General features: G+C 34.8%; 2 protein-coding genes and 1 long non-coding RNA gene across 3 annotated transcripts; 2 read left to right on the forward strand and 1 right to left on the reverse strand.

Moving 5' to 3' along the window:
- The first annotated feature begins 384 nt into the window (after positions 1-384).
- LOC130718103 (uncharacterized) lies at positions 385-2,183 on the forward strand. Its single transcript, XR_009012522.1, has 3 exons — positions 385-532; positions 811-1,338; positions 1,900-2,183. It is a non-coding gene; the product is annotated as an uncharacterized LOC130718103 (long non-coding RNA).
- A 1,687-nt stretch (positions 2,184-3,870) lies between these two features.
- On the forward strand, positions 3,871-5,940 carry LOC130717665 (metacaspase-4-like). The gene is made up of 2 exons (XM_057567991.1): positions 3,871-4,506; positions 4,675-5,940. Exons 1-2 carry the CDS (start codon positions 3,918-3,920, stop codon positions 5,769-5,771), a joined length of 1,686 nt encoding a protein of 561 aa, XP_057423974.1. The 5' UTR covers positions 3,871-3,917; the 3' UTR covers positions 5,772-5,940.
- Positions 5,941-6,220: 280 nt separating this feature from the next.
- On the reverse strand, positions 6,221-15,698 carry LOC130717664 (uncharacterized). The gene is made up of 14 exons (XM_057567990.1): positions 15,560-15,698; positions 14,881-15,249; positions 13,741-13,979; positions 12,110-12,266; positions 11,054-11,131; positions 10,664-10,738; positions 10,447-10,566; positions 9,457-9,618; positions 8,807-9,329; positions 8,571-8,727; positions 7,800-7,909; positions 7,256-7,368; positions 6,779-7,136; positions 6,221-6,665 (listed from the first exon to the last, which is right to left on the reverse strand). Exons 2-14 carry the CDS (start codon positions 15,220-15,222, stop codon positions 6,364-6,366), a joined length of 2,736 nt encoding a protein of 911 aa, XP_057423973.1. The 5' UTR covers positions 15,223-15,249; positions 15,560-15,698; the 3' UTR covers positions 6,221-6,363.
- Between the last annotated feature and the right edge of the window lie 2,029 nt (positions 15,699-17,727).

Here is a 17,727-nt window from a genome sequence, read left to right on the forward strand (position 1 = left end):
GTTGTTTGGGTTGAGGAGGGTCCTCCGAGGCTATTAGTTTTACTGCAGAATGACTTATTGACTTTTATGCCCACCATTTAAATACATTTTATCCACGTTCAAAAAAAATGTAATTTGTTCATTTTTTATTGGGGTTGGACAACAATTTACGTCATTTTTAATGTGGTAAATTCCTATAATCGTTTTTCGAGTTTTTTAAAACCCGGTAAACAATGAAACTCATAGCATTGTAGGATTTTTTTTTTTTAATTTTAGCATTATAGGAATTTACAACATTAAGAAGGGTGTGAATTATTGTGGTTGGTGCTAAAATCAGCATTTTTATTGCTAGAAATGCTCGGATACAATGGGCTCACAGTCACTGGGCCGAGTTGTACTGACTCAGAAATTACAAGCTTACCCAAAAAAAAATATATTTCTTTTCTTCAAACTCAAAAAAAAACCTTAAACCCTTTTGCAGATTAGGGTTTCGTGCGTGACATTGGTTGCAAGATTTATCTCAATCAGCTTGCGGATTCACCTTTGTTCAGAGGTGATATTCCTCGTTTTAATTTATTGATTATCTATGATTTTGCAATCATTGAATTTTTATTTCCTATAGTGTTGTTGGTAGTTGGTACTGTGGCTAATGCTTGATGTATATTGTTTGACATTGTTTTGGATGAACTATTGTTTTATAAATGAAAGTAATTGAATTTAAGTTTCCTATAGTGCTTGATTCTTGTTTTATTCTATGAAACTGTTTTTTTTTTATGATTCAGTGCTACCATTTTTATTAAATTTGTATCTGGAATCATATGTTTGATGCAGGTTGATAGATGGAAAGAGAAGAGGGGTTAAGACAGGCAGAAGCTGAAGAAAATACTGAAATTGAGATAGTTGGAACTGAATTGCAACCAGAACAGGAAGCAACTATAGCTGAGACTAGTAAAAAGAGAAGCTTGCTCATCCAACAGCTTAGGCTTAAGCTGAAGAAAATTACTGCCGAGAGAACGCGTAGTAGATCAGGTCGGAAAAGGGAAAGATCACCTGAAACAATAAGTGCTGATGATGGTGGAGATGGAATGGATAGGGATGGTGGTAACACACAACAACCTAGCAAGAAGCAGTGTCTAAGTAGATCACTGTCAAGGTCCAGGTCCACGGAAGTTGTGCCTGGAGAAGGCTTCAGAGATTCTGCTCAAAAGAGTAAGGCAATTAAACTTGCAAAGAAATCTCTCAAAAAGAGAAACAAGGAAGCTCGTCGTGGAGAAGCGGATAGAGTCATACCTAATCTCAAGCCCAAGCATTTGTATTCAGGGAAGCGCTCCAATGGGAAGACTCAGAGGCGTTAAATGGGTAATGTTCTTTGCCTTTGCCTTTGCTGCTGGACTTGATTATCATGTACGTGTACTAGCAGGGTTGTCAATGGCGCTGTAAGCGGTGTGTAGCGGCCCCTAGCCGCTCCTAGTTGTTTCGTAGCGGTGCAGTTTAGTGTAGTGGTTCTTGCGGCCGCTAAAGCAAAAGAAAAAGCAGTGATAGCAGGCGCTAGTTGGTGGAACTGATAAAAGCCCAAAAACTAATCACAAAAAGTTCATGTTAGGGCATTCTAGGGAGGAATTGCAGGGTTTCTGGTTTGGAAACATACTGAAAATTGTCTAGTTTGAGGAGGAAGGAATGCAGAACTTTCATGTTTTTGGCAATTTTGTTTAGGAATTAGAGGCTTGAATATCTTGGTTACCCTGACTTTTGTTGGCACTTTATGCTTTGTATTTCTTACACATATAAACTCAGCTTTATATCCTTTGCAGATGTTTTAGATTTACCTAATTATATACATCTTAATTTATTATCTTAGATGGTTTTCAGTATTTACCAGCCACTATGTCAGTAAAAAAAACTATTTTCTCTTCTCTGCAGGGGAAGCTGATTATGCTGTACAGTTATCTACAGGGCTACCAAGAATTTTGGTTTGTTTTCATGTTAGTTTTGTTGCTGCCAAGAGTTTTATTCTTTTCATTTTGGTTATGCTTTTTTCGAGTATAATGTATAGTGATCACAACCAAGCTTAGACCTCTCTTTTCTCTTTACATTATTATTACTAGTGATTTGTTCATTTGTGTCTGTCAACTACTTTACAGCTTGCTATTTATTTCTTCAGTTCAGCTTTGGAGACAATATATACATACAGTATATGAATCAAATTTTATACCCCAAAAAAGTGCTTTGATACCCCTATTTATTGCATAGGAAATAATAATCTTGTTTAACATTCCAACTTTTCAAGTGTCAAATGAATTCATTGAATTGTATTTTCCTTTCTTGCAAAAACATGTATTTTAGTGATGGAGGTATTACCTGCAGTGGGTATTTGTATTTGCTAGATTGATCCTGACTTCAATGATAAAAAGTAAATTATATTCAACTATTCAAGCTGTGTGCAAATATTGTCTTCATGAATTTGAACCTAGCCTGATAAATGCATATGATTAGGGTGTTGTGATGGCCGCTGTCAAAATGAATCACACTACATTTTCACCTCTATTTTGAGTAGAGATGTTTGGCCTTAGTTCTGTGAGATGTTTGGCCTTAGTTTTGTGTTTTTCTCCGTTTACGCCCTGTTATAGGAAAAATTGAGCAGTGTGACCATTTTATCATGTATAATATTTGACTTGAAACCTTAAATTAGGGATCAGCATCCATCAATTCAGCCTTGATGGAATGCCACTTTGGTGAGTTTAGTGTGTAATTTGGGCTGCTGAAAGGTATTTGGTTGAATCCCCGCTCCTTTTAGTTTTAGCCTTTACGTCCTTTGGATTGTTAAAAGCTAGTTTAAAGTTATGTTTGGCACGTCTAGCTGAAAGCTTATAAGCTAGCTGAAACATGAAAAGCTACGTGATTGAAGCAAAAGTGTTTGGAAAAACTAACGGTTGAACAAGCTGAAATTGTAAAATGACATAAAAAGACATACTTATATAATTTTTTTTATATTTAACATTACTTTATTTTCACATTATTACCAATATGATATTAATATTAAAATTATTATAACTTTAAATTAATTTCACTTAAATTATTTATCATCTTAAAAATGTAATATTAATTTTTATTTATTTAATTTTCTATATTTTTATTAAATTAAATATAATAAAACATATAAGGCTAAAGGTGAAATTTTAATAAAATAATAAGGATAAAAATGAGAATATATTTAATAAGTTATAAGCTTTAAGCTACCTGAGATAGCTTATAACTTAAAGCTTTACGCTACTGAAATAAGTTCATTCACCAAACACTTAAAAGAGTTTTTAAGTTAGTCAAATAAACTATAAGCTAGCTGAAATGACATGTCAAACATAGCCTAAGTGTGTGTTTAATCTGATATATAATTTATTTTTAATTTTTAATTTTTTTAAAATTCACGTCAGTTTCATTAACTCATTCAGCATGTCATTTCATCACTCACCGGAGCCTGGAGCTTAGAAGCTCCGGTGATGACCTGCTCCAAACGATTTACAAATAAAATGATATTTTTCAATAATTTTTCGAGCTAGGAACTTAGATCAGACGACGACTCAAAGACAGAGACTAATACGATGTTTAACCCTTAATTTAATTTGGTTTGATTTGAGGCAATAAATATGATGGAACTTCCATGATATTTTTGGTAAAGAATAAAGATTTATTATTAATTTGAATTTCATTTAATTTAAACCTTAAATAGGAGTATTACTAAATTTTGATTAATGATCATTTAACATCATTTTGAATTTTATTTAATATATATAAAGCGCGCACGCCTCCACATTAGGGTTATTATACCATATATAAAGCGTGTACGCCTCCACATTAGGGTTATTATACCACATATAAAGCGCGTACGCCTCCACATTAGGGTTATTATACCGCTACGAAGATGGGAGATTGAACAAGATAAGATGGATCTGATGGAATTGTCAAAGAAGAGGAAGGCTGAGATGGATCAGCAAAAATCGCAGAAGAAGAAGAAGGCTAAGATGGATCTGAGAAAATCGCAGAAGAAGAAGAAGAAGGCTAAGATGGATCTGAAAAGATCGCTGAAGATGATGAAGGAGAAAGCTAAGATGGATTTGCTAATATTGGCGGAGGAGGCTGAGAGGGATCTGATATCGAACAAGAGGAGGAAGATATCGCCGGAGAATATGGATCTGATAACATCCAGCGAGAAAAAGAAGGAGAAGAAGGCTGTGTTGATTGGATTGAAGCACCCGGATCCGCAGATGAATGATATTGATGTGAAAGAACAGATATTGAGGATGAAAGATTTGCTGATAAATCATCGTGGGTTTTCAGAGGATAACATCACTCTCATGATTCAGGACGAACAACACGAAGACCACGAGAACCAGCCCACTGAGATCAACATACGAGTGAAGCTATGCAGGCTGGTAGACCGTGCTGATCCAGGTGACATCCTCTTCGTCCACCTCATTGCCTATGGCTGTTCTGATGGCGTTATTATTACTTCTGATCAAGATCACATCCCAGGTATGTATGCATGTATGTATGCATGCATGTACGTTCACTTATGTGATTACTTCTGATCAAGATCACATCCCACCTCATTGATTATATTCATATAAGTAATTTATGTGATTAATTATGATGTTGCCGCGGCTTTGGTAAAATTCTTGATGTTTTATTTTTTGGAAACAGATTCTTATTTCCGGGCACTGATATGGAATGCGGGTAAAAAGGGTTGTGATCTGACATTTGTATCTGATTGCCTAATTGCACCTCATAAGTGTACCTGTCCTATAACCCCATTTGTTTCTGCCACTTATGAGGAAATGGATATGTTCTTAAAGAGTTTGATACCGGAAAACTATCACTTATTTCCTCGTATAGACTATGGAATGTTGGTATCCACCAATTTATCATCTGTTGATGAGGATGACAAGAAAACTACTCAAGATGATGATGTTGGTCATGGTTCTTCACGTATAGTTCTGTTGACGCCTTTTCAACGTGATCAGAATGCCGCCACCACCACCACCACCACCCAGGAAGAAGCATTAGAAGAAGAGGAAGAAGTAGAAGAAGAGGAAGAAGCATTAGAAGAGGAAGAAGTTCCCTTTGATCAAAATGCCAGCAACCAGGAAATAGAGGAAGAAGACTCCTTTGATCAAAGCGCCGCCGTCACCGATCAGGAAAAGGAGGAAGAAGAAGAGGAAGTAGAAGAGGAACAAGTTCCGTTTGATCAAATGGCTGCCACCAACCAGGAAGAAGAGGAAGAAGACTCCTTTGATCAAAATGCCGCCGTCACCGACCAGGAAAAGGAGGAAGAAGAAAAGGGAGTAGAAGAGGAACAAGTTCCGTTTGATCAAAACGCTGCCACCAACCAGGAAGAAGAGGAAGAAGAGGAGGAAGATGGGGAATTTGAACCCGCAATATTATGTGACTTAACCAGGAAGGAGAAAGAACATTATTTAAAAACTGGTTCAATAGTGTTTTTTTCCGATTCCGAAGAGGAAAACCAACTTTCCTCTGAAAAGGGTTCATTTACCATGAATGACTCTTATGTATCTGAGTTATTCTTCCCCCCACCAAAGGGAACCACCACTTCTCCTGACCACACATCATATGGGGCTTTTACCAAAGCCTTACTCGATGTAATTGAAGATGCAATTCAAGAGACTGATGGTTGGGTTACAAACTTGGATCTTGCTAAAAAAGCTATGAGTAAACTTGGAGAAATGCCTGGACTCTCTTGCAATCGCCACCAACATGCTAATGCTTCTTTTGTGTGCTGAGCTTATGTTGGGAAACAAAGATACAATGTTGCTTTTGGAATACAATGCTTCTTTTGGAATCAATGTTTCTTTTCTATCTCTAAGTGTAAACCACTACCTCAATTCTTGTAAATGTCAATTAGTTTTCTTGGTTTTTCATTTCAATTCCAATTCCACTTTTAAACCACTGCTACGAACCCAAAGAGAAAATTTCATCGCTTTATTTGTAGAAGAGCCCATAAAAGAGGAAAAGTAACTTTTGGTTCTAACCACACCGTCAAAATCCTTGTGAACCACCGGGATTTGGATCCGCTGCTCTGGTGATTCAAGTTCAACATGACTCTTTCTATTTCACGTTCTCTTATCTCAAAACTGATAACATATTCACTCTTTCTTAAATATATGAGCAGAAAGTGAAGATATATAAGCAGCAATAATAATCTAATTGCTCTCACCCCATAATTAAAACGTGAAACACAACATAATTGACGATAAAATTATAATTGCCTTTTTACAAAAAAGCAAGACAAAAATGTTAATCAGGATTGAATCCCCCTACACTATGACTACAAAATTTAAGTTAACACATTTGTTTTGGCCATAAGGATTACACTTAAAAATTAACAGGAAGATTTGTCAAGAAAGCCAAGGTCTGAGGTGAGGTAGACTTGCCAAACAAAGAACACCAACTAGGGAGCTTCTCAAGAATTCGTTCAGTTACTGGTGTTAATCTATTCACATCAGTCCTGAGTTTCAATAGAGAACTCTCAGGGCTATGAGTTGAACCAGACCTCCAGTGAAGAGTTAGATCAAACAATGTTGGTGCATTCTTTCCACCAGAAAACTGAATAATGTGCCAACCATCCGCACTACTCTTTTTGTCAGCTGAAATCAGTTCTTCAGAATTGCTTGCATCTGAAAATTCAGGGAAGAACACTACTTCAGGCTGGAAAATATCAATATAACTGGCAACACTAGCAAGTAACAACAACAATCACTCTAATCAAGGTACTTAAAAAAATCAGTACCTTTAAGCTTGAAATCGTCTATTTCTTCTGTGTTGATGGCAAGAACCCAACGAATAGAATCCTTTGTATTGATTGACACTTGTGTAATTCTTCCATTTTCTTTAGCATCACCACCGACGTGTATTGTAGGAATATCAGTCTCACTCCAGCCACTCGCAGTGTTATTATAGGTCCAACAACCATATTTGACCGAGAAACTCACAAAATCAATGGTTTTGTCTTTACCACATACAAAACCTTCATTAATCTGTCCTACCTCCTTATTCAAATTTCCAGGAGTAGTAGAAAATAATGATACATATGATACAGGACTATGCCTTTCATCAAGTCTTTGCGTTGCATCCACAACATGTACAACCTGAAAGTATAGAGGGTGTTTTTATTTATTATACTTGTTTCTGTAGGTAGTTGTTGAAATTATGAATAATAAGATTTCATTATATGGCGTGTAATAGGAAACTAAAGATGGAAACTTACATTCACAGCTCTGGCAGTGTCATCAGAAAATGGTGGAACAACACCTGATATTACGAGTGCCAGTGATAAAGTGAACAGAACCAAAGGAGCTAGGATGACTGTCCCTTTTGCACCTGGACACCAAAACCTCAATTGAATAAAAACCAATAACATGGAATAGAAACATTGTATGCTTCAAAAATATATTCATTTATATTTTACACGAGTTTAATTATACTCCAGACTTACAAGTTTGATAATTCCTAAACTAAATAACAAACAATAAAGTCTAAGCACCCCACCCTTGAAAAAAAGTCTCACTTAAGTATAAAAAAACTCAATCAGGCCACTTTCATCAGCAAGTTAAATTTTAACATAGTCCGCACATTTCATTGTTTCCTGTTTTCAAGACTTTTACACAAGAAACAGAGAAAACATGTACAGAACTTTTAAAAAAGGAACCAAATTGAAAATAAGGTGGCAGTTATGTAATTTAAAATTGACAACAGAAAATGAAAATAAACCAAATAGACATTACTTCAGAAGAGCTATACAGTAAATAAACCTGATAGATGGACATATGAAAGAAGATACACCAAGGTCAAAGACAAAACAGCAGCAATATATGCAGCAATCACAAAATTTCCCAGCCATTCAGGAGTACTACCAGGATTCCTGCACAGTAAAGAAATGTAAACTAGATGCTGAGTGCTGACTATGCTAAAGCCTAAAACTTAAAATTGACCTTTATGTGAAAACAGAGAGTGATGCAATAGAAAGAAGTTTCTTAAGTGAGAAAGTTAAAAGGAAGAAACAATAGCAGACACAATAATGATACTAAATCACTAACATTCTAAAAATATTCATTGGACTTCATTTTGGCATTCATGGAAGATTCCCCAATTTATTTGTTCTTTTATTAGATAAAATTTATATCTTTATTTTCTACTTTTTCACCCAATTGGGGGATGAGGGAAAACTATTAAAAAATCCTATTTCGCAAAAAAGGCTCTATATATGTAGTTTACACAAGAAGGGCCTCCCATATAATTAAATATTGACTACTAAGAAATGAGTATTGAAATTTCACTCTACATTTTGGCTTCAGTATGTAACATGTAGTTCATTTAAAGGTTAAAAGTTTTAAGAATTTTCTTTTAATGTTCTACATCCTGAATTTGGCTGCTCCTCATGAAGAACATAAATATGTAAATTTAAATAGGTAGTAACACCAAAAAAGAAAATAGGCAAATAAGAATCAGTAGACATGAGTCACATGACTCTTTTAAAGGTCCATCTATGTATGTTAATTTGGAAAAATAAAAAAGAGATTTACCTATCAAGTCGTACCATACCCCCTATGATAGTAGCAGCCAGCCGAACAAAAGTACCAGCAGAAATTAAAATTGGCGTGGCTAGGCCTAGAAGTAGGGTTGCCAGTTTGAGCGGCTTGGGAAACCTGGCTGGGGCTAGTGTTGCTTCCAAAAACCCATCTGGATATTTCAACCAAAATTTAGTAATAGGCAACAAAAGTTGTTCTAACAAGGACAAAGATGAGGCAGTGATTGTTACATGCAAATGCCGGGGAAACTAACCAAACAAGAGCCAAGTAAGAAGACCCAATTTTAAAATAGCTTCCCAAAGTGAGAAGAATAAGCCACTGAAAGGATCCAGCTTTATAGAGCCATCTTTCAGCCTCCAGCTTGACAAGATCAGCTTGAAGAATGGGGGGAACCTGCCTTCTCTTTGAATATAAATTCAAGAGATATTTTTGAAGTAGAAAATAACCAAAATGTTGACCAGTTAAGGCTCCAAGAAAAGCTGGTGCTCCAAATAATCCAACAACCAACCACGGGCTTGATACATATGGCACTGGTGATGAAGATATCAAAGGTAGAAGAAAGGCAACAAGAAAGGAGAAACCTAAGGCAAACACCCACATGAGGAGAACGCCCAAACATGACAACGCCAATGAAGCGGCAGCTGGTATACCACCCATAGCCAATGATGTAGTCCATATTAGAAGTGACTGCATTATCACTGAATAGTGAAGTATATTAGCAAACTTTTGACGGTATACAACCATATATGTTCCCTGAAAACATCATCACAGTTACCATATATCAGAATAGTTAAATACATGAAATACACAATAATGCAGAGAAAGGGAATATGGTTGTCATAACCAAGAAGAACACCGAAGTTTTTACAGCAGTGATTACCAAAATGTCAAAATATATGGCATTGTTATTGCTCCTATCTTCCTCTGTTTCTGTTGAGTTGACTTCTGGAAAATTAGATGCACCAGCATGAAGCAGGAAAGCAAGCATATTCTCCCCCAAATGTTGAAGAGATCCTTTCTTCAAAAGCTCTAATTTGTCATTCTGCACATGAAAAAACAAAGCGTTATACGAATGTTGTTGCATGTTGTTAGAACAATAATGTAAAAGCATTCATGAGTCTTCACCAAACAACTTAAGCTTTTGGGATAGTTAGTTCATGACATGGTATCAGAGACTCTATAACCAAGTGGTCTCGAGTTTGATCATTGTTGCTCCTCATTATTCTAATAAAAAGTTGAAATGTTGAATTTCAGCCCAAGGTGGGTAGGCTTGTGCATTATCCACAGTTCAAGCTCAATGAGCTTGTTAATAGAAATTGGTAAAGAAAGCCATTAGGTTAATTGATAGAAATCGGTAAAGAAATAAATTCATCCATGATTGATTATCACCAAGAACAGTCAAATAGAAGCCCTTATCAATCATTCAAATAAATTCTGCCAAGCTGCAGCCAAAAAAAAGGAGAAAGTTCTGCTTCCACCTTCCATTGCAGCAAAGCAGTGTAGCCCACAATTTAGTACTAGAATAACCCGAGAAAATAAGACAGCATTGTATTTTAGTATATGATCTTGCTATGCAATCCAAACCATCTCGCGTCCAGTAAATTAGAAAAGTAAGAAAAGTCTAGGTCTGGTACTAAACATATGGCATGGGCAATAAAACTAGGCTTGATTTAGATAATACTGACTTGTAACTTCAAGATCCAGTTAAACCACAATACTAAATCCATTATTACATGAGAGCTCTCTTCAACAGTTGCTTCGTCAAATCTCGTTTATTCGACCAACCCAAAATGAATTTCATGATTGGCAATAAAGTACAGAACATAAAGCAAGTCAACTTTTTCATAAAACAGTAAGAAAAGAAGGAAACCTTGGTGTGATATACAGCAGTGTTATCAACATATGCAAAATCAAGCCCGGAAAGGCCAGCAACCTCTTTGTACACTTGGAAATCTGTTGCAGATTTTATGGCCCCTGAAGAAAAAAGATCCTGCAGAATATCCTAAGTTAATTTGAGTGAGTAGTTAAAAAATTGAAAAACATTTGATGAAAAATTGCTATAGAACAATGGTATAGCAAAGCGAAACCTGCGCAATAGTTTGACCAGATGGGTACTTCGCTGCTAACGCAAAGGTCTCAATAGCCCATGGATGAGGACCAGCCTACTAAAATGTAAAGCCATTAGCAAGACGCACAAATTTATTATCAGAATTAACCAATTCCAAAAATAATAAGATTTGGATGTGGAATAACTAAAAAACAATTATATTTTCAGAACCTTGGTGAATGAAGAGTGAACAATAATTTTTAATGTGAATATACTTCCCCCCCTTTTTCTGGAAGGGAAGGTAACCGTGATTGACCACCATTAAAAACTAGGTGAGTTGTCGATTGAAGAATGGAAATCATTTTTCATTTTATTTTATTAGTACAGTCAAGTGAAAAAGACCAATTGTTGGCACAACTCATCTACACACCTGAAAAATACTAGACTTCCCTCCAATGCCCATGGCCTCTAGATCAATAGCCATACGAACAGTTTTACTCCAAGGGTGCTGCATTCAAAATGTATTTTATTGGTAAGATAATTGTTATATAACAACATTTCAGATAGCGGTAAGAAAATACTCCAACATTTCAAATAACTTGGTAGAACTTCCTATGCTAATAGATAATGAGAAAAGAACAAAAAGTAACACATTTCAGGCATAAGGGTAGAAATACAAACTCTTGTTAGCATCTATTCTATAATGCAGTAAATCCAAGTTAGACAAATAAAATCAAACACAGTAGTCCGAGAACTGCAATCAATCACATCTTTTCTGAGCTTCAAGCATCATCCTAAAGAATTAACAAAGGGGACAATATTTCAAGGAATTTGGAGGATAAACGATCCTTCTTAATGGAAGAAAAAACAACAAAGAAAATACAGAAAATCAATAAAACAAAGGTGCCCAATACCTCTCTGCATATATGTAAGGGGAATACTATTTTTTTCAAACAAGTAATAGAAAATAAAATAAAACCATACAAAAAGAAAAATATCATTGTGCATGTTATATAGATGCGGTACATAATATGTAAACAACTCAAAGCTTTGTTGTTTTTATAAAACAAAAGAAAATATTATTAGGCACCAACCAAGACAAGAAAGAATACACATCTGGGAGGAGAAGAAATCCTCCAAATTAAAAACTAGCTTTAAAAGTGTTATTGCCATGTGCATATTTTAAATGGTGGTTAAACAAAAGGACTTTCGTTTTATATTTAATGAAATTATATTTTATCAAAATGGAAATAAAAAGTTTTGACTAGACTAGACTGAAAAGAAATGAAGTAGAAGAGTTCAATTGAAAATGGGGATATAGTCTATGAACTTCGTTGTAATAGATTTATCCCTTAAACTTTATAATTTAGATTTCTTCTAATCCCAACATCAGTTTTATAATCAGTAAAGAAATCTCTGTCTTCAAACTAGCTGAGAAGCAAATATGAGAAGTACTCTATTTAAGGATGAATTAATAATTATATACCTGTGTTATGAAGCTATGAGCACCATTAAGACCCTCCTCCTCACCAGTATTAAATAAGAATATAATAGCTTTCTTCAATCCATGAGCCCACTGTGAAATTCCACGAGAAAGTTCCAGCATAACAGCTATACATGAACTGCAATCTCCGGCCCCTTCTCTGTTAAATCAATGCTATATGTTTAGCAGCAAATAATACAGTGCCTTTATCTAATCAGAAAACTTCAAATCGTCAAATATTGCAAAAGCAAAAACATTCAAAGCTGTCCCTCTACAGAAACAGAGCACCAAGTATCATAAGGAAGAGTTGATGAAAAAGTATTATAACTACATAGTCTTGAATGAAAAATCTTGAGTCTGTAAATGATTCCCTCTATGACAGTATGACTTATAATTATTATTTATGTCCTTACTGTGATTTATGTCTAGAACAATGACAGTCCTCATTTCCTTCCAGGACCAGTATGCTATTACTATCATAACATTATTATTTAATCATTTTAATTGTGATCCACTATCAGTCAAACTAATTAAAACTATCATCCAGTGTTGCCAGATCAGAGAAACTGTCTGGCCTCTAGTGCAGCAAAACATGCTTGGGTGTTGGTATTTAGTGTAAAACTATACTCACTAATAACTAAACTCAGATTAAGTAATATTCAATTACATTTGATGTACCACAATAGGAATATCCACTTAAACAAGCACAAGACACACGGAATCATCATATCAAAGTTTGAATTGAAAGTTTTCCCTGGGAGAAAGTATTCATAATAAGTATTTTTTTATTTATAAACTGAAGTTCTGATAATTTTTTAGTTGAAGGCCCATAGTATCTAAAAGCCACATAAGACCTAGACTAATCTTAGTCAGGTCAAGACTTGGGAGAAACCATTGATAGGGGCAAAGCTCTTCTAGCACATTTATAAGCCAAAAGATAATAATTAGTATATAAGAAATAATATTAGCATATAGGAATAATAATAAGCCAAAAGATACATATTAGCATATAAGAAACAATATATTAGTTCAATGTTCAATCATATCATAAAATCAGCCATATTTACAATGTATAGATATTACAAGTTCAATTTATGAGACCATGTACATAAAAGTTCGTCATTTTTTAATAAAAAAAGTAACTAAAATCAAAAGGCTTGCGTAACGAGTAAAATTTATCTCTTGGCCTATGCAACGGAAGTCACAAATACTATTTCCTTTTAATGCATAGCTACAATGTTCCAGCCAAAGCTATAAAATAATCCATATTATTAAACCCAATTTTTTTTTTGAAATATTAAAGCCAAAATATTAGATGTGCAGTAATGTCTCCAATAGTGAACAAGTTAAATATTCGATGGAAGAAATCATCCTCAACAGGAACGTGTTAAAACTCATGATAGGTGTGAGGATCTTAATCACAAAAGAAGACATACAGTTTTATTTTAGTCGTCTATCTATGATAGACATAACTTACACACACATACATATCCCCTGCACAACTTAATTATATCAGAAATTCAGGTCACAGTGATAAATGCATCCCAGTAATCTGCTAGCGTCACATTAAAAACAGACAAACCAATGATTGCATAAAATAGAAATTTGGGAGCAAATAGATGAAGAAAACATACGTTGAGAAAACAGTATCAATATGAGACGACACAAGAATGGATTCCTCTTTTGCTTCAGATACATATTTTGGCACGATTCTTACAACAACATGACTCAGATCCGAATAAACAAGTGTTCTCCCTGTAAATAAGCCACTGACCAGCCGATTTGCACCAGATTTTGCATGAAAAAGATCCACGTCAACATCCACCTCCCAGTGAGCTGTTTTCTTAATAGTTTGACAAGCTTCCAAAACATACTGCAGTTGGAAGCTTGTTAAAATAAATGTAAATTGAACAGACAACAGACTAATAAATAACTACAATCAGTTACAAAGCTTGTTGTTTGTTACGCCCATTGGTCTCCTAGTAAAATAAGTAACTTAGGTGATGGCAATAGATGCCAATCTTTTGTTACACCCATTTGTTCTAACTTTTAGCCTTAAAACCCTGAACCCTTCAGGCCGAACAAAATTAAAGGCACAAAGTGGAACAAGCAACAAAGTTAGTATCATGTTTGGATCAGCTTCATTTTCCTCAGACAGAAGCTACTCACAAAAGCTTCTCTCCATAATCATTTCGGACTTTAGAATCAATTGTAGAAGAACTTCCAAACATGCAGTAAATCAAGTTCCTAAAGATTCTTAAATCATATTTTTCTAATCTAAGGATCATACTTATTAGATAACTTATCAACAGAACCTACAAATTATTTTCCTATTCATTCACATATAATATTAGCAAGGTTATCTAAATTGTCCTGATCCTTGAACTGTAGTTCACACTTCACAGTTCACACATATAATAATCTACCATTACGAACTCAAAAGATTGTACATTAAATCCAGAATATAAGCACACCTAGCTTTACTATTGAGAAATTTCAATTCCAAGTTACAAAATGCTGGCAAGAGAAAGTGAACTGATAGACAGTTTCCTCTTATTTGTTTCTTTTTCATGTACTCCACCACATCTTACTCATGTTTATTGAGAACCAAAGAATCGCTTAAAGTTCACTAATCTTGTCTTCATAAACAACACTTCATAAAACCTTAAGTGAACTTGTCCAAATTAACATCAATGTAAAGAAAACAACTTGGAGTCAGAAAAAATGCAACTAAACTATAGGAAAGTAAAAATCAGCAAACTTGAGGAACCAACCTGCAAAGCTTGATCCAGAGCTTCAGAACCAACAGGATGAGGGCCCACCTGAGTCAAGGCCTTGACATGGTTGAATGCTGCAATCTCAGAGAAACCCCTCTTGCCAGCCTGCTCTACAGTGAGAGGCACAGGCATGTTCTGAAACTGGTAATCATAAATGGCTGAACAGCAATAAGTGATAATGAAGAACAATGCCAGCCACACATATGAAGACCTCCTTGAGTTTCCAACATGAACAACCGTGTTAACTTCAGGACCACCACTAGTAGAGTTTTCAGTACTTGCATCACCACTGCTTGACCCTTTGGATGCTGGTGGAGCATTCTCACGCCTCTTCCGCATTGTAACCGAATTCTCCGAACCGATTACCTGATCAAGCGAAAACCAAAAACCAAATTAGCAATAACATGTAACAGGTCAACAACAGCTACCCACAAAGAAAATTAGGATGGTGTCATGGTGAATACTCATTCATTGATCAATGGTGGAAAAATATCAGATGGGGTTTAACAAATTAAGCCAAATTGAACAGGAATGAACAACTTGATCTTGTACATGAGTTTTTCGATGAATCCAATGATAACCATTATAGTATCCAAAACTATGAAAATGATGTTACATAGAAAAAGTGTTGAGTAGATTTAGAAATAAATAAAGAAAAGATGATTTGAGAATGAACCTGTGTATGTGGGAACAGGAATTGGAGCGAAGAAGAAAATCGAATGATGATATGTCGGAAGAAGCAGTACGGAGTGTTTTGCTTAGATTAAGATGGCGAAACTGGGTTCCTATGAGACCAGGAGTGCTTATAGTTTTTGTTATTTTAGGTGAAATAGAATTAGGTTGGAAATAATAAACATAATTTATGGTCAACTAGGATTTGATGAGTAAAAGAAATTAATGAATAAATAAATATATTTAAAATGATTAACAACTTGCAAATCAGGTAAAGATGATAATTGATATTGTGGTTTGGAAGAAGCTTTATTTTTCTTATCTTTTTTAACAAATTCGAACTAAAGCGATTTAATTAAGTAGTGTAGATAGAAAGATTAGTCGAAAGGTTGGTGAGATTTATCTTTTATTTTAAAATTTAAAAGTTAGTGATAAACTTTTTTTTTATTGTTGTTAGAGATGATAAACCTCTTTTAAAGGAGATGAAGCTCAATGTGGATGGTTCAATTAAAATGAAGAGATCATGGAATTAAAAACATAGAATGGTTCAATTTATAATGGAGGTCGATATAACTAGCTACTTATGAAAAATGATGGAATGTGGAAGGGAAATTTGGGCTGTCTTATTTGATTGTTGTGATCTTCTCATACAGAGAATATTGCACATCTTGTGCTCAATTGCAGGCATGCTTATGTTGTTTGGATATGTTTAATTTGTATGATTAGTTGAGTGTTCACACTATTTTACCATCAATTATTTGTGACCAGTGCCTTCGACATAGATGAACACTGTTTGGTGCAAAAAAGGATAAACAAGCTGGCTTTTTATTAAGGCACATGGTTATCTCCTTTTTGTGGTTGGAATGTAAAAAGTAAAATGTAAAAACAGTTTGGATTAACATCTAGCTTATGATCAGAGTTTTTTTTTATTGCTATCTTAATTCCGCCTGAGTGTGATTAATGCCAAATATTTTTCAAAGAGTGCGGCTCCTAAAATTCAAACTCTCAACTTTAGAGTTCAAACAATCATTTTTTATCACCGCAACCAGCACCTTTGAATTATGATTAGAGCTTTTGAATAGAAAGTTTTTTTATTTGATTCCTAACACGAAAAAATAGAGCTATGGGTTTTTCTTCGGATCTTGAATTGTAGGTCAAATTAAAGCCCAAGGAACTAGTGGACCCAAGCCCGATAACAACAACTATGGGTTCTGAATTGATATACCTTCTTGGTTCTCTAGCGCTACTCAAACTTTTTTTTTTGAACTGCTACTCAAACTAATTAAGTGTCAATTGATTATGGCCCGAATCCAAGTGGGGCAATACTCATTTTTTAGGGACAAAGTAAGTTATTAACTTATTATAATTGGTTAATTTATTTTTGTTGACTTTTTAAATTATATAATTAATATGTTCAAAAAAAAAGTTACATAAATTAATACTATTAATGGTACGAACTATGATGAACTATTTTAGTCGGTCCAACAAGTGTCGGTTTCAGAAGTAAAAAATTGTTGTTTTAACCCTATATTAAAAGTTTGATTGCTATGTTCCGCAACGAGATTTTTAGCATTCGTCACACCAGAAATTAGAATTGAGATTGCATTTTAACAAAAAAAAAAAATGGTCAGCCAAATCCAAAAAATAAATAACTGAGCCAAATCCGTTGATTATTAGTTTATTACTTTGCGCTTCATGGTGTAATCTGTTTCATTTTCTGAGCAAAATTGAAGTACTACTACTCAAGATATATACAATAATGCACGAAGCTATATACATATTCCACGTCTCTTTGCTTTCAATTCAAAATTGAAACCAGGAACACATGAAACTCATGTGATAATAATAGAAATCATGCTCCACTCTCATCAATTCCTAGCTAGCTCACTATATGTTGATATCATCAGTTCATACACAAACAAAGTTGCATAAAACAATTGCATCATGATCGAACTTGGACAGTCAATGGAGGGGCGGTGAATATCAAAGGGGTCACGATGATGGTGATAGTAAGGACGGTGATTCTGATGGGACGTGACTCACACGTGGTGATATTGCATTGGTTATTAAGCTATTTTTTCAGTGTGAGTCGCCATAGTTGATTTTCTACTCAGTGTTTATGACCCCAATAGATTTGGTGAGTACTGTGTTGTTTCTAGTGTACACAACACA

This window comes from Lotus japonicus, chromosome 5, assembly GCF_012489685.1.
Source record: "Lotus japonicus ecotype B-129 chromosome 5, LjGifu_v1.2".
NCBI lineage: Eukaryota > Viridiplantae > Streptophyta > Magnoliopsida > Fabales > Fabaceae > Lotus > Lotus japonicus.